Source organism: Loxodonta africana, chromosome 7 (assembly GCF_030014295.1).
Source record: "Loxodonta africana isolate mLoxAfr1 chromosome 7, mLoxAfr1.hap2, whole genome shotgun sequence".
Taxonomy (NCBI): Eukaryota; Metazoa; Chordata; class Mammalia; order Proboscidea; family Elephantidae; genus Loxodonta; species Loxodonta africana.
The window spans coordinates 71,859,052-71,885,381 of record NC_087348.1 but is presented as its reverse complement, the minus strand read 5'-3'; the positions used below and the strand labels follow the sequence as shown (position 1 = coordinate 71,885,381).

The 26,330-nt window shown below is 46.5% G+C and overlaps 1 protein-coding gene across 1 annotated transcript in view; it reads right to left on the bottom strand.

Annotated features, from left to right (window-relative positions):
* GALNT18 (polypeptide N-acetylgalactosaminyltransferase 18) overlaps positions 1-26,330 on the bottom strand; it is a 396,475-nt gene that overhangs the window by 205,190 nt on the left and 164,955 nt on the right. Inside the window, exon 2 of the mRNA XM_003412001.3 lies at positions 1,451-1,643. Coding sequence (XP_003412049.1) covers positions 1,451-1,643 — 193 coding nt within the window. The remainder of the gene's footprint in view (positions 1-1,450; positions 1,644-26,330) is intronic.

Below are 26,330 nucleotides of genomic sequence, written 5' to 3'. Positions count from 1 at the left end.
TTGTAATTGGTCTGGGGTGCAGCCCGAGCATCAGGATTTTTCAAAGCTCCCCAGATGAGCCAAATATACAGCCAAGGTTGAGAGCCACTGCCCTACTTGATCAGCTTCTCATTACCCCTCTGACCTCATCTCCAACTACTGCCTCCTTGCTTATTTTTGCTCCAGCCATTCGGGCCTCCTTCGGGCCTCCTTCCTCTTCGAACACGCCAAGAGAGCTTTCATCTTCCACCTCAGGGCCTTTGCACTTGCTAGTCCCTCTGCCTAGAAAGTTCTTCCCCAAGATATTCACATGGTTTGTGTCCTCACCTCCTTCAGGTTTTGCTCAGATGTCACCTACTTAGTGAGGTTTTCTCTGACCACCCCATTAATAATTACAACCTGCCCAATCCCAGGTGGCCCCTATCTGCCTCACTTCATATTTCTCTATAGTACTTGCCACCATCTAACATGCTACATATTTGACTACTTTGTTTTATTAATTATCTGTCTCCCCCTGCTAGAATGCAAGCTCCATGAGGGCAGGGATTTTTGTCTGCTTTATTCACTGCCCTAGCTCCATGCCTAGACTATGCTGGCTCAATAAATACCCATGAAATGAATACATACTGTTCTCTCCCCCACGTAGATCCTTAACTGCTCTTTCACCCTAGGGCCTAGGCGGATTCCTCCGCGGCCAAGGACAATCATACCCAGCTGGAGGGCCAGATGCTGTATAGCATGTAGCAGTTGCTCAATAAATGTCTATGGAACTGAACTCTCCTCCCTAAAAGAACATAGCCTTTCAAACCCAGCAACCAGCTATTTCCTGAAAATTCTAAGATACAAGCTCACTTTGTGGTTTGCAGCTTTAAGAAAAATTTTAAAATAAGGAGAAAGAGGGGAAGAGAAAGTGTGTGTGGGAAGCTCACAAAAGTTTAATGAGATTTGCTCAGCTGTGGCACGTGCTCATATTTTTAATAATTAAAAGTAATAAAAATCTAACTGAACCTTAAAGGAACATCCTTCTGTAACAAAGAGAAAAGTCAAGACGGACTTCTCTGCTGAGTGTAATCTACTTGTTGGTCCTGGAAGACAGATGTACTTTAAAAGACTAATTTACAGGAGAAAAAATAATAGTTCATAAAAATATACCTAATTGGGTTAAAATGATATATTAACAGGAATGCCAGATGATTCCATGGTCCTTAAGAAGTAAATTAGCTTATTAATCCTCAAAATCTCTAGTGGAAGCAAGTGGGGAAAGAAGCAGCTTTCCCTCTACTTAGCAGATGGAGAAACTGAGGCTGAGGGAGGAGAAGAATGACTTGCCCAGGCAGGCTGAGGGAATGGATCCTAGCAGGAAAGAACCTAGGAGTCCAGATGCCCAGTCCTGGCTCTGTTCCCAGCACTGCAGTGACCCCATCTACCCAGAGTTAGGTCAGCAAGGGGCCCAGTCACTGACTCTGCTCACCCACTGGGTCTGAGGTCAGGCAGAGGCCGGTCAAGGGGCAGTCGGTCACTGAGGTAGGCGTTGTAGCCGTAGTACTGGAACTGCTTCAGAGCCACGCGCCGGCCTTCGGGGCTGAGCTCCTGGCCCCAGTGTGCAAACAAAGAGGAGTCTGTGAAGGGCTCAGTCTCTGCCTCCTCAGGCTTTGCAGGAGCCTCTGGGGAAAGAAGGGAGAAGGATACAGAGGGTCAGAGTGCACCCCTGCATAAGCCATGAAAACCCCTTTCTCTTCCTCACAACCTGCCTTGCCTCATCTGTGGGGTTGGAAGCTAGAATTTTTATGCTTCCCAAAGATCCATCCATCCATCCGCCTGTCCGTCCATCCACCCATCCATTCATCCAACAACTACTAGGCACAAGGGATATAGAAAAATACCTGCCTGATAGGGCCTGCAGAGAAGCTGAGAGATGTGACCCTGAGTGTTCCATGTGTTCAAGTCAGAACTCCATTATTTCCTGGTCTGCCACCATGCCAGGGATATTGCCCCCAGCTCTCTAATCGAACATCTGCTTCTCTTTCCCCAGCTTGTACCTCATTTCCTGCTAGGCGTGAGCCTGCCCCCCACTTCGCCCACCTGGCTGGGAATCTATTCCTCTGCCAACTCTTGCCAGCCCACCTCCCCTCCATTGTGTGATCCTGCTGTGAGTTGCTGGCACCATGCAGTGATGTTCATCTGGCTATGAGCACCCCCGCCTCCAGGATCTGCCCACCAGAAGAGAGAATCAGGGACACAGGTGACAGTCACACCATCCCCAGCCTGCCACACACTCTGGGCACTGCTCGTTGGGCCCCTGGCAGACTCTGTGAGGGCAGCCCCACCCCAGGTCAGGGAGAGCTCATGGTGTCCCTGGAGCTTTCCTATAGGGTTGCTATGAGTTGGAATCGACTCAACGGCAGTGGGTTTGGTTTTGGGTTTTTTTCCCTAGAAAATGGAGTAGGCATTTTGATCTAAAACAGCAGGGACTTTGGATTCACACAAACACATATTCAAATCCCTGCTCCACCATTCACTGGCTATGTGACCATAAGCAAACACTTAGCCTCTCTGCACCTCAATTTCCGCACCTATAATATGGGGAATCGACTCAACGGCAATGGGTTTTTTTTTTTTTTTTTAAATATGGGCATACTAATATCTACTCCCTTTCCTGAAATTTTGTGTGGATTACATAAGATAATGTATGTAAAGCACTTAGACCAGTATATGCCTCAGAAAAAGTACATAATAAATAGCAATTAGGGCTGTAACAGCAAGGGAAGCCTGGTGGGTCATTTAAATTCCTTTTTATGGAGGTAACAAAGAGCTCCTGCCAGGACGTGGGCCAGGGCTTTGGAGTTGGTTCCAAGGGACAGGTATGCAGGCAAAGCACTAAAGGTCAGAAATCAGAGAAGTCAGATAGAGATGCCAAGGCCACTGGACAGTACCTTCCATGCTCATAAACATGTGATACAAATAAGAGATGGAGCCAGGAGCCTGGACAGAGACAGAGACCAGAAGGAAGCAGAAGCATGTCAGGAACAAGAGAGGCAGGCTTGGGACACCTGCCAATGTCACCTCAGCTACCTGTACGAAGACAATAGGGGTATGGCACACATACGCCAGGTTAGTTTATAGGCACAGGTTGGAGATGGGCTTGGGTTCTGGGGTCTTCAGGTGGAGGAGCTCAGAGCTACAGACCTCAGTTCTCACTGTTATCTCCCCTTGGGGAGTTTCTGGCAGAGAGAAGGAAGCCTGGGAACAAAATCAGGAAACTTCCAACACTTGAATCCTAGTAAGCTGCTCCAGTGGTAGTAAGCCCACATCCTGGAAGTGCGCAGAGGCAATCATGGAGTAGACGGGACCATCATAGCTCCCTACAAATGAGAGAGCCCATGATTCCGAATGCAGAGAGAGCACGCCGCAATGCCTGAGACCTTAGGGACAGAGAGGCAAAAGAAGTGGTGCTCCCAGGTGCTGGCCCAACTCACTGGTGAACACGCACAAGGCACCTGGCTCTCAGGGCCATGTCCTTGGGACATTCCCCAAGCTGGAGATACGTATAACTCCTGGGATAAACTTATTATGTTACACCTACCAAGGGCCTGAGTCTGGCTCTGTTCTAAGCATTTTTTCACATATCATCTCATCTCACCCCATAGGCAGGAACTAACATCATTTCCATTTTTTAGACAAAGAAAGTGAGCCACCGAGAGATGAGAAACTTGTCCAGGTTCCCACAGAAGGAAATGAAGTAGGTGATATTCAACCCTGGGAAGTTTGTCTTCCAAGGCAGTGGCACAAACCACTATACTATGCTGCCTCTACATGACAAAGGGCCAGGATTCATGTGAATTTCCAAGACAAACATGGCATATTGTTTTGGCTAACAATTTTCCTTAAAGGTAAGGAAGGAAACTTGGATGTATTAAGCAGATTTGAATACATATTAAGGAGTAAAATGCAAACTATGCATGTACTTCTAAGACAAGAGTTTTCATCATTATAGTGGCTGGCCCAAAGGTACATCCTAGAACGTGGGAGGAGAACTTGCTCATTCTTCTTCCTCAGTGGGCATACTTGGAAGGAAACACATGGCTTGTGTGATCTTGAAGGTCTTTATTATCTCTAAAAAGTATGGCTCATTCATTTGGAATGGGAGATCATAAAAATCTAAATCAGAGAACCAACTGAATTATATAATATTTAAAAGAAATGTAGTTTTATTGCTTTCAAATATGTAAATGGATATTACCAAGTAAAATCAGATCAGTTAATGAAAAAATTATGATTCACAATTAGGTCTGTGCATAATAATGCATTAAAAACATATTAAAGCCCTGGGGTACACTACATGCTCCTAACTTTTACTTAGGATGGACATGAATGACAAAAAACTGGAAATGAATGGGTCCTGAATGATCACGTCAGAACACTACACTGGGAAAAAAGTTGTATTTGTTGAATTTCTGCCAAGAGTCAAAGCTTGTGCTAGGTGATGTCTTTATCCAAGGTTATCCCTTTTTATCCTCACATGGTGTAGACACTATGAGGACATGACTTGTTCCCAGCTGTACCCTCACCTCCTGGAACAGAGGCAGCTCATATAAGGGCCTCAGCACGCTAGTATTTTTTTAAATGATATTTTATTGTGTCTTTGGTGAAGGTTTACACGGCTGTTTAGGTTCCCGTTCAGCAATTTTTACACCTACTGTTCAGTGACATTGGTTACATTCTTCACAATGTGTGAACATTCTTGTTTTTTTCTGTTCTGGTTTTTCCATTTCCATCAGTCTAGTATCCCTGCCGTGTTACATTCTCTTCTTTGTTTTAACGTGATTGTTGACTGTTTGGTCTCATATAGGTGATTTTTTTAAAGGTGCACAGTACTTATGGGTGATATTCATTATTTTGTGAGCCAATCTGTTATGTAGCTACAAGGTGACCTCAAGGATTAGTTTCAGTTCAAGGCCTGAGAGCATCTCAGGGCAATAGTTTCATGGAGTACTCCAGTCTCAACCAGTCCAGTAAGTCTGTTTTTTTTTTTTTTTTTTAAAGGAATTTGAAGTTCTGTACCACATTTTTCTCCCATTCTATCAGGGTCCATGTATTGTGACCCTGATTAGAATGGTTGGTAGTGGTAGCAGGGCACCATCTAGTTCTTCTGGTCTCAGGGTAGATGAGGCCATGGTTCATGTAGACTGTTTGTCCTGTAGACTGGTTTCTTCTTTGGGTCTTTGTTTTCCTTCTTTCCCTTTTGCTTTGAATGAGTAGAGACCAATAGTTGTATCTTAGATGGCCACTCACAAGCTTTTAAGACCCAGACACTACTCACCAAACTACTATGTAGAACATAACTTTATGAACTATATTATACCAATTGATCAAGATGTTCCATGAGACTACGGTCTTAATCCTTCAAACTCAGAAAAGCAATCCCTCGAGCTGTTTGGTTATTTCTAAGAAGTATCTGTAACTGTGCCCCTTATATGCTTTATTATATACATGAATATATGTGCATACAGTCACACAGGTGCATATACACATGCTACACACCTATACACACACACATATACTCACATATACATACCTATACACACATATGCCTACATTCATACATATATACCAGTACATATTTTTTTAGTTGTTTCAAAATTACATATGTTTTGGGGCCCTGGTGGTGTAGTGGTTAAGAGCTTGGCTGTTAATCACAAGGTCAGCAATTTGAATCCACCAGACACTGCTTGGAAACCATCTGTCCTGGGGGTCTCTATGAGTCGGAATCAACTCGATGGCAACAGGCATTTTTTTTTTTTTAATCCTATAGCAATTATCAGCATGTGCTTTTTTCTTGTGTACCTTTTAGTGACATTGTTTACTTCTGTCAGGTTGTGTACACTTCACCCTCATTTGCTATTACCTTTCCCGTCACCAAAAATAAAAAGTGTAAATTTTTTCTTTACCACACTGTCTAGAGCGTTAACCCCCTTTTCACCCCCACCTCTGGTAACCACTAATGAACATTAGTTTCTGTATATTTGCCTGTCCATGTCATTTCATAAAAGTGAGAATGTACAATATTTTTTTTGTGTGATTGACTTATTTCATTCAACATAATGTCCTCCAGGTTCATCCATGTTTCAAGATGTTTCAGGAACATATTTTTCTTTACCACTGAGTAGTATTCCATTGTATGTATACCACATTTTACTTATCCATTCATCTGTTGATGGTCACTTGGGTTGTTTCCATCTTTTTGCTATTGTCGTTGTGCTGCAATGAACATTGGTGCACATATGTCTGCTTGTGTCAATTCTATTAGATCCGTGGGGTCAGTACATTATTTTTAAATAAATTGTTGTTGTTGTCATTAGGTGCTGTTGAGTCGGTTCCAACTCATAGCAACCCTATGTATGATATAAATAAATAAATTAGTTAATAGGTAGCCCATGTTGTTGTTACCTGCCATCGAGTTGTTCCCCAAATCTTGCTTGTTGTTTGTCTCCCCTGACTAAAACATGAGCTCTATGAGGTCTGAGATTTGTTTTGTTCTCCACTGAATCCCCAGTGCTTAGAACAGAACCTAACACATAATAGGTGTTCGATTAACAGACTGAACCTATAGGACAGCAGCTGCTGATCATGGTGAGAGACAGCAACCTCGTACAGCCCACTAGAAGATCCCAAAATCCTTCAGAGGGAATTGAAAGGAGACTGGAGTCCCATGTCAAGAGGTAGAAAACAAAGCCTGTGAAGGTAGGGCCAGGACAAATTCCAGTTGCATGGAGTTGATTTCCTATCTAGTTCCTACCTGGTTCAGTCTTATGGGTTGATGCTGTTGTGTGCCGTTGAGTCGATTCTGACTCCTAGTGACCCTACAGGACAGAGTAGAACTGCCCCATAGGGTTTCCAAGGCTGTAAATCTTCACGGGAGGAGATTTCCAGGTCTTTTCTTCTATGAAGCTGCTGGAAAGTTCAAATTACTGATCTTTTGATTAGTAGCAAAGTGCTCAACCATTGTGCTACCAGGGCTCCTTATGGGTCGAGTAGTGTCCCCCCAAAAGGTATGTTGAAGTCTTAATTGCCAGTACCTACAAATGTGACCTTATTTGGAAATGGGGTCGTTGCAGATATAATTAGTTAGGTTAAGATGAAGTCATACTGGAGTAGGGCCCTAATTTCTTTATGACTGATTTCCTTATAAGAGGAAGAGAACAGACCAAGAGTCAGAGAGACACAGAGAGAAGATGGCCATGTGAAGACAGAGGCAGAGATGGGAGCTATTCTGCCACAAGCCAAAGAATGCTTGGTGCCCCCAGAAGCTGAAAGAGACGAGGAAGGACCTTCCCCTAGGGCCTTTGGAGAGAGCATGGCCTTGCCTACACCATGAATTCAGACATCTAGCCTCCAGACTGTGAGAAAATGAATTTCTGTTGTTGTAAGCCACCCACTTTGTGGTAATTTGTTACAGCAGCCCTGGGAAACAAGTACATTCACTTAAGCAAATGTTTGTGCGTACAGTTATACAACAGTAACAGTGCACGTTTAGAAGTTTCTTAGGTAGTTCTATGGAAGGTGGTCATTGGTAGATAACCTCCACTCTTTCCCAGGGCTCCTTGGTAATTCTCTCATACCATCTCTCGCAAGCATTCAGAAGAGCTCTGGACCATCCAGAACAAAACACCTTCTATGTGCCAGGTACTGTTCTAAGCACAGGGTAAGAATCCAGAAAATATGAGAAGAAGGAAGATAAGAAGGGAGGGAGGTAAGGCTGTTGTCTGTTTCTGGCCCCTCTCCCTCTCTATATTCTCACTTGGAAGGGCTCAGATTCAGAAAGAGCCCATTTAAGGCTCCAAACATCCCTTCTCCCAGAAACCCAGGTGGGAGGGCAATAAGGTGAACAGACCCAGCATCTCCAGAAACCTCACCTAAGATGCCTCAGGGAGTGTCCATCCCCAGCCACGGAGTCACAGTGGGCCTGAGAATCAGGCCAGGTGCTCCTTCCTTCCCCAAAGCTCCAGCAGACACATGGATGCTTCTCTCCTCCTGAGCCCACTCCCCGGCTCAGTCTCCAAGGTGATTGCTACAGAAATTCTCATCAACACACTCAGAAGGGAGGATTCCCCTGAGAGGACATTAATCATTCCACCTTTTGAAGAGAAAAGCTACATTTGATGAGTCTGTGCAAAGCATGACATTTCTGACATCACTTGGAAAAAAGAGTGACTTCTTTCTCACCCTTGACACTTCTCAAAGACACTTGCCTTTCCCTTCATGGGTGCAGGACCTTGGAGCGACTCAGGAACATCATTTTTACTCATCTCCAGAATGCCCTTCCCTACTGTCAGCTGCCTCTGGGAGCTGATTCTTCGGCCAGCCTTATCCAGAAGGGACTCCCCAATTACTGCACTGCCCTCATTCTTAGGCCCTGGGGACTCACTGCCCCCAAAGGCTGTTAACTCCTTTTAGCAGCAAATAAATATTTAGCCAAGTTGATTCTGCTCCAGGCCTACTGCTGGGTATTGGAAATATAAAGATTATTCAGACTTGATACCCAGCCTCACTGGGAACCCTGTCTAGTGAAAAAGGCAGACAAAAAGCCAACTGATGCTGACAGAATATGATCAATGATCTGATCAAGGGTGGATAAAATGCCATTGGGTCCTTGAAGAGGGAGTGTGGGGTATATACAGGAAGGGCTTCCCAGAGGAGGGCACACTTGACTTAGGCCTTGGAGAATAAGTGAGATACACATCTCACTCTACAGAAGGGCAGCCTAAAGGAGGGACCAATAAGAGCAAAGATGGAAGTAGGAAACAGCACGGTGTGGGGCTCAAGGCCTCTGAACAGATGGTTTATACAGGTCTGAAACCAGAAATGTAGAATCAGAATGGCCAGGCTCTCACCAGATCTGGCATGGCCAGTGGATCATGGAAGCAAGAACTACAATACTTTATGTCTGAAAGGCACGGCACTAGCCATATCATTTGGAAATAGTTTATGAACCTACAAGTACTCAACCCAAAGCCCAACAAGTCAAACAACACAAAAGGCACTGTCCAAAGTGGCTCAGTGTCTTACTTAGAGGTCTAGTGAGGAAGGGACCGCAGGCCAAATGTGGGTGTCTACTATCAAACCTTTGTCCTTGGAGCTGAGCCCTAATATAAGGTACCTCAACTCCCCTGCGCTGCTCCTACCAGGTGGTGAGGACAGGCCTCCCTTATCAAAGCCTCACAGTGCCCTGTGATGTACAAATTACCATTCCCATCCCAGATAAGAGGAACCTTCTGCTCTGAAACATTAAGGGATTTGCTGCTGAGCGTACACCCATCCTGACCAAAGCCTCGCTTCCATATCTTGGGCCAAGGACACACTGCCTGGATTGAGAATCAGAAAAACTCCAGATCTTTCAGTTGGTCTATGCTGGTTCATGCTGTTTGCTGCCATCAAGTCGGCCCCTGACTCATGGTCACCCCATGCACAACAGAACAAAATGCTGCCCAGTCCTGCACCATTCTCATGACTAGTCGTAGATCGAACCATTGGGATCCACAGAGTTTTCACTGGCTGCTTTTCAGAAGTAGATTGTCAGGCTTTTATTCCTAGTTTGTCTTAGTCTGGAAGCTACGCTGAAATCTGTTCAGCATCCTAGCAACACACAAGCCTCCAACGACAGGTGGCCAGAAATCAAACCCAGGTCTCTGCATGGAAGGTAAGAATTCTACCACTGAATCACCAATACCCCTGGTTGTTACAATATATAAATACCTTCACAATACTAGTAAACAGCTGTTTCCCAGAGTCTCTCCAGGTGCCCCCTGCTACCCTAGCTTTCTTAGAATGCTCCATATCTTTTTGACCAGCCTGCCTGAAAACTCCTGTATACGCCTGGCCCGGCAACGGCCTCAGGACTGTGCTCCATGCTGTGGCCTGCACCCATGGAAATGGGTTAGTGTCTGTGCCTTGCCGGCAGTTTAAGTATATTTTGACTGTCACTTGCTGGAGCCCATCCTTGAAAGGCTGTGAACAAGATTCATGGGTTTCTACAGACTCATTTGCTCAGCTCATCTGCTTCTCCATTTTTAATCCCCAGCCCTCATCATGCATGACCTGTTTTGCAGCAAAGTGCCGCCAGTGATCACGGGGGCATCCAGGAAACACCACAATATGGCCTCAAAGACGTGCCCACAGTGCCTGACACATAGCCCACAAATGAGAGTGGAGAATTGTGGATACACACGTCCTGACAGCTTCCACACTAATTCACGGCGACAGGAGGAAAGTAGGCCAGGAAAGTAGCTTGTGAAGCTTGAAGCAATGAATGCAACAAAAGCTGCAGCTTTGAGCAGGGTGCATGGGCTAATCGGACAGGCTCAGGACCTTGCCAAGGCCTCTGAGGCTTCTGAGGCCTCTGATGCTGAAAGCAGGAAGAATACCTGCCTGAGGGGCTGCTGCTTCAGTGAACAGAGCAAAAGGAGCACCAGCCCTACTGGCTTTTGCTCTAGAGTTGTGGCGGTGCCAAGATTCCACAATGGAGCAGAGAGAAAATAGGCTCTGGAATGAAACAGACATTTCAATGCTGCCCAGCCCTGTCTAGTTCTGAGGGCTGACCCACTCCGGCACCAGGTGCCTGGAGAGCCCATCTTTTGAAGCTGAGCCATCTTACCAGCTCTTGCCATGATTTCGAGCTGCAAGTGGAAACTTGGAGGTGCTAGTGGCTTTTGGGGGTAGCTGCTGGAGAGGCTATAGCCCAGACCTCCCCCTAACAAGAAACCTTGGATTTTAGTATGAGGCAATATGAGGGGTCACATTCTATTGCTGCTGATGGAGAACAAGGTGGTTCAGGCTCCGACCTTGGGGTGCGGAAGCGGAACTGGCCAAGCCTTGTTGAGGGAGCAAAAAGAGCCATCGTGAACAGGGCTCACATTGCTGAGGACCCTCAGTTCATTGCCCGAGCTGGGCTGTGTGCTAATGGGATGTGACGGCTCTGCCTCTAGCCTCTCGGTTTGGGCAAATTTAAATGTTTTTTCAGGAAATCAGTGGAGTCTTCTGGTTTCTTGTGGTCTTACTGTTTACCGTATGTCTCTCTCAGGCAGAGGGGACAGGACGAAGGCTTTGAGGGATGGGTGGGGAGAGGGGCTTAGTTTTTACCCTAAGGCCAGTGCTGTAGCCACTGCTATTTCTGTTTCTCTCCTCGGGCCATGTACAAAGTGGAAGCTTTGGGTATCTGGTGAAGAACCCAGAACCAGGTGAGAAGCAGGCAAGGAGAAACTGGGACAGGCAGGCATGTGTCCCAGGTAACCAGCTACTGCAGGCCCTGCTGCTCTGTGACTAAAGTTCATCTGGGGCACAGATACAGATGGTCCTGGCTGCTGATCCTCCTCCTGGACTGCTCTGGGTGCCCCTCCTCTCTCCCCAGGGCCCCTGTGAGCCTCCATTTTCTTCACTTGTGAGATGGGAATCCATAGTCAGACTGCCACGGAGAGTCACTGTGAAGCCGCCTTTGGGAAAGATGAACGCTAAGCATTAAATAATGGAGAGAGTTTTGCTGAATATCCCGGAAAAGAATTCTTAAAGGATATTTTCCTTTTCTTCTGCTCTTTTTTTTTCTTTAAACGGCTTTATTGGAGTGTAATTTACGTACCACAAAATTCACCCCTTTTAAGTGTAGCATTCAATGATTTTTAGAAAAGTTTTCTCCCCCTCTTGAGACGCCTTGTGGCATGCTTTATTTTGTGTTAAAAAGAAAAGGGCTAATTGAATGTCTGCAAATGTACATTTCTCCGTCAGCTTTCAGTAAACTCTTGCCCACTGGCTTCCCGCTGGTGAGAAGTCATCATTATCCCCCTAAGAAGCTTGATGCTTCGGCCTTGCCGGAGAAACCCAGCCTGAGTTTGCAGAGCATCAAAGCCCAATTCATCCCAGCACAGCTAATGAGGGCTGGATTCACACCACCACGCAGGGAATGATTACAAGTGGGAACATTCCGGAACAGCAGCGTCCAGAGCGCACTGCCTTCAGCTTTCTGTCTGCTGTGCCACCTCCACAGCCTGGGAGGCGTGTCTCTCCTCCAAACTCCCAGTCCTGAGGTCCCAATTCCAGCCTTCGTGCCTGGTCCCTGCCAAAGCGAGGCAGCGAGTCCTATAGGAGTGAGGTTGGTCTGAGACTCAGGGCGCCTCAGCAACCCACATCTCCACCACTGGGCAAATCTAGCTCTCTGGGCCTCTCTTTCTCTTCTATAAGTCGGAGCCAGTGTTTGTTTTTTTGGGAGGCAGGCAGTGGGGGTTTGGGAGACTTACTGCATTGTAGTGGTGCTTTTCTATACCCAGCAAACCAAGACATTGCGTCTCTGCTTGTGGTTGGGTTCCCAAGCACAATTTTTCAGATTGTTTTAATACCCTTTGATGTGCTAAGAGCCCTAATAATGACAAGCAGGCCAACTATTCTGTTGAGCAGAGGCACTTTCCTCTTCTCTGGTTCCAGAGGTACATTAGAACCTGAGCTGAAGAAAGTCTTTTGCCAATAGCCCCACAATTAGGCTTTCTCTTCCAGGAATCCTCGGAACTGCTAAGAGAAAGAAATGGGATCTGACAGGAAAGGGCTTGAAGCTAAGCATAAGAAAGGAGCCCCGACAGTCTCAGGTCCAACATCATTAAAATCCTCAGCTCAACGTCGTTATTCATTGTGGCAAAGGCAAATCCAGGACAGTTTTCTCTGGTACCTCAAGAGAGTTTCGGGGAAGAAGGGAGGCTGACTCGGAGTGCCCCACTGGCAGTGCCAGGGCCTATGGGCAGGAGAGCTGCCCCACGGCTACTGAAAAGACAGGCCCCTGCAAGGTGGAGAGTCCACCAGCCCAGCTGGTGTTCAGCTACTAACCTATAGGTTTGAGGTTCAAACCCACCCAGCCGCACCATGGAAGAAAGGCCTGGTGATCTGTGTCCATAAAGATGACAGCTAAGAAAACACTACAGAGCAGCTCTACCCTCTACTAGCTTTGTGACCTTCGTTAAGCTCCTGAATCTCTCTGAGCCTTAGCTTGCTCATGTCTAATGGGGCTAATAGTACCTACGTCTAAGCTTATTGTGAGGCGATGAACATCAGTAAAGTTCTTAGCAAACCATCAGATGCTTGGTAAGTGTATTAGTTTCCTATTGCTGCTGAAACAAATGATCCCACACTTAGTGACTTAAACAGCACAAATGTATTATCATCTGGCGGTAGTAGAGTCAGAAGTTGGGTCCCATTGAAATAAAATCAAACCCTAACTGCTTCACCTACTAGATGGATGAGTCTTAATTGCTTTGTGCCTCAGTTTCCTCACTTATAAAATGGCGATAACAATACCTACCTCATAGGATTGTAAGGAGGGTTAAAAGAATGAGTATGTGTAAAGCACTCAGAACAGGGCCTGGCACACAGTAAGCACATGCAAATGTTAGCTATGATTTGCCTGTGGGTTAAGGGCCTCTCCCTCAAGGACATGGGATCTGATACACCTCTCTGACTCACTCCATTGAGGAATGACTCTGATTTGCCTGGTATCGGCCCCAGAGGACATAATCCTAGCCCACATGGCTAGGATCAAGTGAGGCCTAATTCAGCCCCGCCTGAGAAAGACAACAGCAGTTATGCTTCTAGATGTATAATTCACTGACAACATGACCACGAGTAAGGCCATGGATAGAGGAATCAGGCGCAGCACTCTGGGAGGGCCTGGCAAGGGTTAGGAAAGGCAGCCCCAGCCAAGTGGGCTAGGATTCAGGAAGCGTGGCAAGTCCGAGAAAGGAGCTAGAGAACAAGTCAGGGGTCTAGAGAGAAGCAGAGCCGTTTCAGCCTGGGCTGACATGGCAGGTCCCTGGATAGGACAAACAGTTTGTGCTCAGCTACTAACCTACAGGTTGGAGGTTCAAACCTACGCAGCTACACCATGGAAGAAAGGCCTGGTGATTTGCATCCACACAGATGACGGCCAAGAAAACGCTATGCAGCACTTCTACTCTGTAATACACGAGGTTGCCATGAGTCCATGTCAACTTGATGACAATGGGTTTGGGTTTTTTGGTTTTTGACAAGGCAAGGAAAAGCAAGAAAACGATCTGACCTCATAAACTCCCTCCAGATACTGCATGAGGATCTCTTACAGCCAAATTCCATACCCGCTCCTGCCAGCTAACGCTGCCATGGCCTCCCTCCCTGGCATAGCATGTATTTAGGACCTGGGTGTGGCTGAGCCCACAGCTGGGTGGCTGGGGCAGGTAGGGGCAGCCAGATCTCAGCATGTGCACACACATTCACAGGCCCAGAAAGGGGTTGGATTAGAAATTAGGTAGAATGAACGCTGCTATTAAAGACTCCTAGTTTTTATGATCCCAGCCAACCACATAAAGAACATGTGAAAAAACTCATTTTAGGGAGTGACAAATGTATGTATCTTAGAACCAGGATTTATAGGTGCCATTACTTGTGACTTTAAAACAACCCTTTACACCTAGAATTCTGCCTAGGAGATATAATGAACTCTGAAGCACACATCATCATTTTTTCCCCCCTTGAGCTGACAGCCTGGAGCTGAGAGCCCGCACTTCTAAATATACACCTCACGGTTCACACATAAAACACAGTGTTTCCACACATCATTTCTTGGAATGAACTGGCTGGACTGACACTGTTGATGTTAAAGTGGTACCTTCTCCTGACGTGGATTCACAGGTGGGAACAGCTGGGCTCAACAGGAAGCAAGAAAGGGGGCCCTTTGCAGTGGGTCAGCCGGTGGCCCTGACCAGCTTCAGACTCCTGTAGTAGCTGTGGCCCATCCAAGGTGCTGGGACATGCCACAAGAGTGCCTGCCTTCAGAAACCTGCAGCCTGAACTGAGCTGGGAAGAGCCCGTGGTAACTGAATGTACCTTCTCTGCGTAATATCACTCTACCTTCTGCTCTCCTGTCTCAAATAGCCAGTCTGGGGGAGCTCACCAGTTTCCAGAGCTTTTCTTCGGTCTTAAAAGAGAACCAACACGCTGTACAGCAATGGTTCCCTAACATTAGCAAGCATGTTGCCATCGAGTCGATTCCAACACATGGCGACCCCATATGTTAAACAGAGTAAAATTGAGCTCCATAGGGTTTTCTTGGCTGTAATCTATGGAAGCAGATTACCAGGCCTTTCTTCCGTGGTGCTGCTGGGTGGGCTTGAACTGCTAACCCTTCGGTTAGTAGGCAAGCACAAACCAACTGCACTACCCAGGGACCTGACTTACCTGGAGGGCTTGTGAAATCACACATCAGACCACTGAGCCCCATCCCCAGAGTTTCTGATGCAGCAGGGCTTGGGTGGGCCTGAGAACTTGCATTTTTAACAAATTACTAGGGGTTGCTAAGGCTGCTGCTCTGGAGACCCCATCTGAGCCCAAGTGGGTGAGACCAGAGGTTCTCTAAGACCCTTTCATATCCTGAATTGCCACATTTCTATGGTGGCTCAGACCACTGATTCTGTCTCACAGGGAGGCTGATTGCTTGCACTTGGAAGCAGAAAGTTGAATTTGGAACCCTTAGGCCTCTAGTTCAACCCCTTTGTTTTATAAATAAAAACCGAAGGTTCAGAGAGGTTAAATGACTTGCCCCAGGTTACACAGCGAACTAGCATCCCATGGACTTTCTGATTCCCTGTTCTATGCTCCCTCCACTGCCCATGAGGTTTCCTGCAAACTGGCCCTGGGGAGAGACAGCCTGTTCATAAGATGATATAAGGGTCTTTCCAGTGCCTCTGCAGCCCCCAAACTCCAGAGCCTGAGCGCCGGGCAAACCAGCACACTTTCTCCCTCAGAGACCCCATGGTAGTGCTGGTGCCTGGGTCTCAGTCTACAGAAAGCACCTGCAACCTATATGGCAGGCTGGCAGGAAGCTAAGAGGTACTCTGTAGGTGTGGAGGGGGAGGTCTGTTAACCCAGGCTTCCAGAGGAGAGAGGAGCTCCCTATTTCTCTCAGTTATCACAGGCTGTGCTCTCACACATAGACACACACACTCAACTAGACACACACACACACACACTCAGTTATACACACATTCGGCTACACACACGCACCTGCTCAGCTATACATGCACTCTCAGCTACACACATACACTCAGCTACACACACAGCTACGTGCACATTCAGCTACACACACACTCAGTTACACGCAAATGCAGCTACACACACATACTCAGCTACATACAGACACACACTCAGCTATACACACATACCTGGCTACACATACCTGACTACACACACTGTTACACACACACACTCAGCCACACACACACACAGCTACATGCACACGCAGCTACATACACATACTCAGCTACGCATGCACACACTCAGCTACACATACACTCAGCTATATACACACACCCAGCTACACATACTTGACTGCACACACTCAGCTACACACACACTTGGCTACACATACACACACGGAATCAGTTACAGAAGCCCACATCAGCCGGCACGAAGACTCGTGCTGAAAACAGATTCTTCTGTTTTAGTCCCAAGAGGCTAAATTCTTCTAGATTCTTCTAGTCCCAAGGGGCTGCTTGCTGCATGTGGCAAGACTATTAAAAACGTGTCTTTTCAAAGACGAAAGAAGAACACTTGTAAAAACAAACTAGCAAGAAGAAATACTACAGGGCTTTACTCCTGTTAAATAGCCCACATCTGAATCTTTAAGTGCAGTTTACAGTGGAGAAGGATGAATGTGCGCCAAGGCCCCACGAGTCTCACTCAGGTCTGCCCACATGCCTCTGGACGGCCAGCTGTGGCAGCCGTGGCCTGGGCGCCCATCAATCCCAGCAGCTGTGAGCTCAGCAGACGTCTTTTCATTACCGTCCTCAATTATAAATCTCCTAGCCCGGGCATCAGTGGCGGTGCTGCGGCAGGGAGAAGCAGATTTGTCCTTTGAAAAAAGTTAACAAACAGGCCCTCCCAACCCCGGGCTCCTACAGGACCAGGGAAAGGCTTTGAATTCCTGTGAAAGAAGCCATCAAAGGAAGTAGGCCATTTTCAAACAAAATCCATTTCTTAAGCATGACAGTAAAAATATTTATCACATGAAAGATGCGGAAATCTTTATGATGTCTCAACACTCTATCAGGAATGCAGTGTGTGCCCTGTGGAGGAGGTGCAAAGTTACTGTCATGCCCGTGAGTTTGAAAGGGGAAAAAATTTGACCTTTCCATCTGGCAAATTCTTAATTTACCAACCCAGTCATTCTGCATGGGCATCTGAGGCAGAGAAAGGAGGCAGGTCCAGCCTGTGGCCAGACAAAACAAGCAAAGGCTTTGGACGAAGAAACTGGAAATGTCCAGGACATGGTGAATAGGGGTCCCACGCTTATCTATCTCAGTCAGCCATGGGCTTTGAACAGCACCCACACCAATGCCTTGTGCAGCACATCAGACAAGCCTCTTCAATGGGTCTCAGGACTGTCTACAGGTCTAAATTTGTTTCAGGGACCTCCGTAATGAAGTATTTTTGCTCTACAAATGGATTTTCAAAGCACACCCCCATCACACACCTTGTACAAGACATGGTTAGCCTACTGAACTATGGACTTGAGGAAGGTCGACTCCATTTTAACCTCTTTATCTCCTTCTAGGCCCCAGTATGAGTATCCTTCACTTTAGGTGAAATGGAATTATTGGGCAGCATGAAGGGGACCTAGCGGAGGGGCTCACACCGTTGTGTAGCCCTGCCTTTTTTAGGGAGCTCTTGCCTCACCATATTCCTTAACAGTGCATTGCTCAGCATGATGGGTCAGAAGGTTTCCCAAAGGCAGATGTGAGACAAGGTCAGAGCCCAGTGGACTCATAGGAGTTATCCATCGAGACCAGTCCTCCTCAGCCTTATATTTTGCATATCTACTACACACACACATACACACACATGAGACAACAGTTTACAAAGCAATATTTAGCCTTACTATGTCTGACTTACTCTCATATATTCTATTTTATTCTACAATATTCTATTAAAAAGGAATGCTGGTCGTGAGCTTGTAAATTGATTCTATGGGCTCCTAACGGGTTGTGACCCACGTTTTGAAAAACACTGATCTAGATTAATGGATTGCAGTCTTTACGCACCAATCCATTCTGATATGGACCACTAAGGAAGGAGGGGTGACCCCCCCACCATTGAAAATAACTTATCTAAGGCAGTGGCTTTCAGAAGACTCTGTGGAGCCCCTTGGGAAATGTGGACCCTGAATGGGGAGTGGGGAGTGTCTGAGGTTCTTCTTTCCCCCTTTACCAGAGTGGCTCTAATTTATTCTGTTTACATATTGGGATGCCCTTCAAAGAAAGAGTTCTATGGCTAAAGAAAATGGTTTGTGCCCCACAAGCTAGTGAGTTCATTTGTTTCATTTCCCAGAGAACAGAACAAGGCCGAGTAACTCATTCCACCAGAAGGACTAAGTGACTTGCTGAAGATGATATAGAAAGGCAAAGTTAGGGCAAGCTGAGAGATAGAAAAGACAGGAGGTGAGACCTGGGGCAGGGTATTTGTAGGGGTCTTTTTTTTTTTTTTTTTCAGATTGATGCTCACATTTTAAAAGGTCTAGCAATAAGGACACACACAGATCAATGGAAGGACCCGATTCCTTGGCTGTGGGTTAGATTGCTAGTAGACTCAGGGTGGAGAAACTGTTTACTTACTGGGAGTCAGAGGCCCTGCTTAACATCTGCATGTGTCTTTGATTAACAAAAGGTGGGAAATAAATTGATCATTTCTGAACACGGGCAGTATGTTCAGAGGAGGGCATCTTCCTTAACCTAGAGTCCAGGAGGTGGAAGGCCTCGATGGAGAGAAGACAGGTACCATCCTGTATGCCCACCAGTCACGTCTGCCAAGTGTGCCCACTAGGGAGGGAGAGCTAGGAGGGCAGGAGGCTCTGCTGGCTCTTCCGCATTCACATGAAAAAGCTGACCCTGAGTGTCAAGGCTCACAGCTCTCTAGCAACTGCTACATCAGATGCTGCTGCCCTTGTTTAGGGCACCCACACTTGATAATTAGAACTCTTCCCAGGCCCATCTGGTTGCTGCCTGCAGGCACTGCCTTCTGCTCCCAAGAGCCCTTCCTTACCCAGAACCAGACACAGGAGGGGCAAGGTGAGAGAGGCTCTTCTCACAGCTCCCAGCAAGTTTCTCTGAACACAGCAGAGGCTCCCGGGCCAACGTGATGGCTGGCTGGAAGCGTTCTGAAGGAAACCATACCATTTCCTGGGGTGAACACAGGGTCCCAGCCATACAGGTCTCTGAGGGTTGAAGCCGCCCAGGAGATACCCATATGCACTCACATGCACAGACCTACACGTAGGAACTATCCCTGAGGTTACTGCTGAACTTGAGTTCTCAACCCTGCAGCTACACATTCAAGTTGACTGGGGGACAAAACAACAACAACAACACAAACTACAGATGTCCAGGTCTCTCTCAGACCAACAGGATCAACATCTCTGGCTACAGGGTCCAGGCTTCTTTGGTTTTGTTTCATTTTTATCTCCCTAGGAGACTCCAGTGTGCAACCAAGAACCAGTGGGCTGGAGCAATGGTTTCCAAACGTCAGTGTGTACACAAGAATCAGCCAGAGATACTCCATCCCCAGAAACTCTGAAGCAGAAGGGCTGGACAGGGTAATTATGAACAGGTTATAAGGAATTCGTTCCTCCCTAACCAACAGAACTTCATGTCAGTTCTAAACATTTCAAATCTCCAATAGCAAAGGAATCCTTATTGTTTTATTCCCTGAACAAATTCTGTAATTCCTTTATAGATCATAAATTTTTACTGGACAAATGCTGTGACTTCTTCAGATGTGATAATGCATTATCATTACCTTCTTCCAAAGAGCCTTTTGGAAGTCTAATAACTCATGATTGCAGACTCTATTTTCCTTTCCCCTGTTGGGCATAACAATGTCTCGTTATTTCCTACCTGAGCGTCAAAAGGTCCCTCATCCTCAAGGCAAACCTTGGAGAGGTCTTGGACATACTCCAGTATGGAAAAAGCCTCTCAAGGGCCTGCTGTGGTGGTCCCCAGCCCCTGGCTGCTGAGTGCTCTCCTCCTTCCTTCCTGCCCTGCAGCTCTTATAAATGACCAAACCTTGCTTTAAGATTCTTTTTGTCTATACTGCCAGCTCCCCAGGTAGTTCTGATGCAGTGGTCCCCAGAACACACTTTGAGGTAATAGACTAATAAAAGCCTCCTGCCAGTTCTGCTCAAAGAGTATTGAAGGCTGGGGGGCTGCAGGAAGCTCTTCACTGAGTTCCCACTTCCCTGAGTCATTTGTAGGCAGGATTCTTAGGATTGGGGCTGCTTCCAAACCACACAGGACCATTGGGAATCCTGGTGTGCCCCTGCACTTCAAGGACACTTGGCTTAGGGAGCAGCCATTACTTGTAGGGATGTGGCAGGTGTAGGTGAGGAGTAAAAGGCTGAGAACCAGCATAGGACAGAGAGATGAGTCAACAGGCTCCCTACCTTCAGGAACCTTACACTGTCATATGAGATATACAGTTAAACAGGTGCATTGCTAGTGTAGCCTCATACCACATTGGGAGGACTGGCTGCTAGGGAGATGGTCATACAGACAGATGGCCACACAGCTGCCCCAGGGCGTGGTAGGGAGAAAATATTGGGCACAGCTGCTGCCTCCTAAGGCAAAGCCAGCAGAATATAGTGCACAGCAGCCATGTCACTGTGAATAAGCTAGCTTGGAGGATATTATTTTTTGGATCCTGGGAGCCAGGAAAAGCAGTCTGGGTTGCTATAAACAAAAAGGAGTGAGACTGCTGTTTTGCCTTTGTTATCGTCTCAGACAGCACAGAACTAACAAAGGCCTCAAACCATGGCACCAGACTGTTCCCAGTAACATCACAGAGGGAGCAGATGAAAGGCTTCAGGACAGCTCTGAAAACTTGCCCCTCATTATAAGCGATCCCAGTGCTTCACAGCAACAGGCAGGCCTCACCGTGTTCACCAACAGGCTTCCCCTTAATCAGCGGCTCCAGCTTTTCCCCGGGAGCAGAGAGAGGCCCCTTAGAGGCAGGCAAGGCAGCAGGTACTCTAGGGAAGAGGCAGCAACCTCACCCAGGCCAGAGGCTCAGATGCCTGAGCTACCGGTTCTCACCAGCCTCTCAGAACCCTGGTCTGACATACCATCAACTAATCATTAGAATCTACTGTGTGTGGGAGTATAGCTAAGTGGTCAAGGGCACAGGTTCAGGGTTTACTGGAGCAGGGTGAGACTGCCAGCTCCATCACTTACTTACAACCTGTGTGACTTTGAGCAAGTTCCTGAATCTGTTGGATGAAAAGAATGCCAACCTCATAAGAATTGGGAAGGGTAAATGATATAATTCATGTAAACTGCTTCACAAGGCCTGGACATGTAAGCATCCCATCAATGTTAACTAGTAGTAGTAATATCACTAATACCATTATTGCTACGTGGAGTGGTAGGTGCATGGCATGCTGAAAAGAACAAGGGCTGAGAAGCCGAATTCCCCAGCACAAGTCCCTGCTTCACCCTGTATCAGCTGCGTGACCTTAAACACCTAACCCTTCTAAACCTCAGCCTCCTTGTCTATAAGAGGGATATGATAATTACACTTGCCCTATCTGCCTCCAAGGGTTTTTGTGTGTGCTTTAAAGCATCTATGGTGCTGTACTCATGCCAGTTTTATTATCAAACATCTAGAATTGCCTGTCCTTGCCCCTCATCCTGGTACCAAAAACCAGAAAACCAAACCTATTGCCACTGAGTTGATTCTGACTCATAGCGACCCTACAAGACAGAGTAGAGCTGCCCCATAGGGTTTCTTAGGCTATAATCTTTAGAGAAGCAGACTGCCATATCTTTCTCCTATGAAACAGCTGGTGGATGCAAACCGCCAACCTTTTGGTTAGCAGCTGAAGGCTTAACTACTTCAGCACCAGGGCTCCTTCCCATCCTGGTATAGGAGGGGGATATCTGATCACCCTTCAGCATAGCCAATGTGACAGAAGCCCGTTGCAACAGTAAGTTTCCCTTCACTGACAACACCTGGGGGATCCTGTTCTACAGACAACCAAGACATTCAAAGTCTAGTCAAAGCTCGTCTTAGTTAACTAGCAGTACTAGGGAGGATACCCTAAAAAGAAGTCCTCCCACTGCGAGCCCCAAATGTGTTGCCATTTTCCTTCTAGTCCATGATTGTATATTTTACAGGGACCAGTAGAGAGCTTGAAGGTGGAAGCAAGACTGAACAAGGTTCAGCTGAAGGTCTCCATCCCCTAGGGAGCATTCTCTAATCCCCTGGCCCCTAATCCATTCCTTCTCTAAGTTCCATCACCATACTGGGTCTGCATCTCCATGTTTAAACTCTGAGTTGGTCTGAGAGGCCATTTGGTGTAATATAGTGGTTAAGTGCTATGGCTGCTAACCAAAAAGTCGGCAGTTTGAATCCACCAGCCGCTCTTTGGAAACTCTATAGGGCAGTTCTACTCTGTCCTATATGGTTGCTATGAGTTGGAATCGACTTGACGGCAACGGGTTTGGTTTTGATAGGCTGGGAGTTCTCTGTGGGCAAAGACTCTGCCTTCGTCACCTTTGGATCCATCATATCATGTAGTCTGAGGCTGGCCACATAGATGGTGTTAATCAGATTTCCCAACGGATGAGGTGTGGGTTGGTTGGTTGGGAATGAGTGTAGAATTCCTAAGGTGTGTCCAGTTTCCTCTACAGGCCTTTTTCCAAAGGGGCCTGGGGGTTTAGGTGGCAGTTGGAAAGATGCCTTCTCCTCATGAGTAACCTAAATATCCACCTCGGCTTCTCTTCCACTAAGCTCTGTCAGAGGAGAGCACTTTCATGGACACCAGTGATTCCATCATGCCTCTAGAGCATTAAATTGGGGTAGGCTCCAGCCCACCTCCCCGCCATATTCCAAACTAGCTGGTCCCTCAACCCCATCATAAGCTTTCCAAATGGAATGGAGTGGAAGGCCACAGTCCTCCATGCAGTTGGCTGGATAAGTGTCTGCTCTCTATACCCAATTTTTTCCTAGGGTATAGGCTTGGGGCAGTATAGGATAAAATTTCTGATATTTTGAACTTCATATGATTTCTGTCTACTACTCAGCTAGTTGAGATACTGGCAGAGACAGGAGATTATCTGAAAGACTCCCTGGAAACCTCACTACCTGGGTGCTTGGCAAATTTTCAGTCCCCTTCTTTCTTCCAGAGAGCTTCTTTCTGCCACAAAGGGCCTAGTGAAGAGCTGGCCTGAAAGTGAAGGGGACGTGGCTGGGCAACAAGGAGAACAACAGCCGTCTCAGCAGAAAAGCCACTTGTAGGAAGCAATTTGTGTTTTTTTTAGGGGTTGCTTGCAAGATAAGTAGGTTTCTCTGGAGTGTGCAGCCAGGAAAGAATGGGTGATCTATCTCACACGAGGAACAGCTGATAGCAACAAACTCTGATGGGCGGACCGGGGCTCTCCAATCTGGATACGAGGCCATGTTTGCCACTGTTCTGCACTGCCTGGCTGGGGCAGGGAGAGAGATTTGCAGGGCCCAGTGCCAATGCCTGGCTGTCAGACTCCCTGGCTCTGGCAGGTCCAGGGCTGAAAGGGCAAGAGGGGTCACGCAAGGAGTAGGGGTGCGGCAAGGACTCGTCTTTCCCTCACACTGTTTCTGGCCTAATGTATTTCTTAGGGCTGCTTTCTCTGGGCCCAATAAATCAAATTGAAGTCTACTCAAGACGAGTATATTCTGAAAGAGTGGAGAGACAGAGAATACGCTATATGTTAGCAGTTATTTCTGGACTGTGCCATTGATGATGATTATTATACATTGAGAAAACAATAACAGATTACATTTTAAGTGTTTATTGAGCCCCTACTGAACGCACAAGGTTGGGCAAAGATACAGACTCACACACTCAGTCTAGTTGGAGTGATAAAGCTAATAACTCAAATGTCTAAGTAAATCAGCTATGCTATGTTTATTAAATACCCACTACGTGCCAGACACTGTGTTGAGTATTTGCATGTACATTATACCATTTCATCTTCAGGATAACCATTAAAAAAAAAAAACCATTGCTGTTGAGTGGATTCTGACTCTCAGTAACCCTGTAGGACAGAGCAGAACTGCCCTCCATAGAGTTTCTACCTGCCTGCTGGATTCCAACTGCCGACCTTTTGGTTAGCAGGGGTTGCACTTAACCACTATGCCACCAGGGTTTCCAGAATAACCATATGGGGTATGTATTACTCTCCCCATTTTATAGATAGGAAAGCCAACACTCTGAAAAGTGTCTTAGATTGATTACACAGCAAATCGGGGGCAGAGGTGGCAGCCATGTCACCTTCCTCACCCTCATCCCCCCAACAAGCCACTCTCAGCCCATCTCTGGCATGCGCAGGCCCAGAAAACCCCTGAAACTACATAGAATGTTATTGAATAAAATTAAATAGAACTCAGTAGGGCTACTGCCACTTATCTGACTACCTCAGTGCAAAATAATCTGAGTCAAGAGCTTGGAAGAGTGAAAATCTATTTATTGAACAATCAAATAAAAGGGCCCTGGGCCAAGAATATGCTCTTCTATAAAACTTATTTCATAAATACAAACCCAGTCTTATTCAAACGTTGGAAATGAAAGAGTTGCCTTTCATTGCAGAATCTGCATTTGAACACAAAGGCGCCTTAGTTATTCACCCGAGACGCAAGGTCCGATTAATGCTGTATAGTTAGCATTTAGAAAGCCTGAGGTTTCCAGAAGGCTCATTTCGGGCCTGAAGGCAGCAGCGTGTGCCGGCGGTACAGGGTGAAAAATGTGAACTTCACTTTCAGCATCCTGAGTACCAACTCTGGAGGGAGCAATCCTTTTTCAAAGCCAAAGTGTATGTGTGTGTCTGTGTGTGTTTTGCAGGAGAGAAGGGCAAGTTTACTCCTGTGCCATTAAGTTTGTTCATTCAACAAATGCTAATTGAGCATCTACTGTTAATCTATAGCAGTGAATACTTTAGATAAATCTCTTCTTCCTGGAGTCTACATTCTTCTGATGGCTGATGTTTGCAGACAGACATTAAGTAAAATAAACTTAGAAACCAGGTCATTACAGATAGCACAACTGTTGTAAAGGAAATAAACTTAGTGGCATAATAAAGAGAAACTGGAAGGGGAAGCACTGCTTTAGACAGAGAGGTCAGCAAAGGTCACGGTGAGGAGGAAACATTGGAGCTGGTATCTGAAAGATGAGAATGAGCCAGCCATGGGGCAGAAGAAACAGCAAATGTAAGAGCCTTGTGGCCAGAAAGAAGTTGGGTTCAGAACTAAAATGAGACCCATGTGATTAGCTTAGAGAGAGAGAAGGAAAGAATGGTAAAGACAGGGTTAGGTGGGTTGGGGAAAGATTACACAGGACCCTGCAAGCCACAGTAAGGAGTGTGGATCTCGTTCTAGCAGCAGTGGGAAAACTCGGCAGTGTTTTAAGCAAAGAAGCAACATGACCAGATTAACATCTTAAAAAAAAGTTTATTCTAGTCAAGAATGGATGGGAGGAGACCAGTTAGGAGCTATTGAGTAGTCCAGGGAAGAAGTGGATTGGAAGAGGCTGGTACTATTGGAGAATGAGAGAGAAGGCTGGAAAACCAGGCTTGAAAGTTAAGTAAAGGTGAGTTCATTCATTCATTCACTCAACAAACATTGAAGATGAAATGTGAAGTACAAAAGATTTATTTAGGATCGTATCGATGATGTTTTAGAACTGCAGAGGCTTCCAACCATGGGAAGAGTTGCTGAAGCAGAAGCAGGGCTCTGGAAGCTCAAATTCACCATAGATAATGCATCGATAACCGAGAAAACATATTAGAGGACCTGAGATAAAGTGTTCTGTAAAAACGGCATGGGGGAGGTATCTGACCTCCTCTAACTTCACAAGGGGGAATGAGAAGCAAGATCAACAGCCCAAGGCTGATTCCCCTGAGATGGAGGAGATAAGACATGCTCCCTTTCTGTGCCATCTTTACCAATTCTGACACCAACAGAACCTCCCACAGCTCTCTCTACTTCTCTGCTGGGTTCAATAATCCATTGCAATAGCCACACGGAACTCATAGACAATACTCAAGATTATGGGGTTTATTAGGGAACACTTAGGATACAGTTCTTTCATTGAGAGAGCCTCTTGCCAGCCATGCTAACAGGCACGCCTCTCTCTGCCCAAAGCTTTCTCTCTCTGTGGGCCAGGAAGCCCACCATACCATCTCCTGCTGCCGGGTCTCTTTTGTCACCATTTCTCGCCGTCTTCAGGGTTACAGCTCTCTCTCTCTAGGTCTCCTGCTTCCAGATGCTTC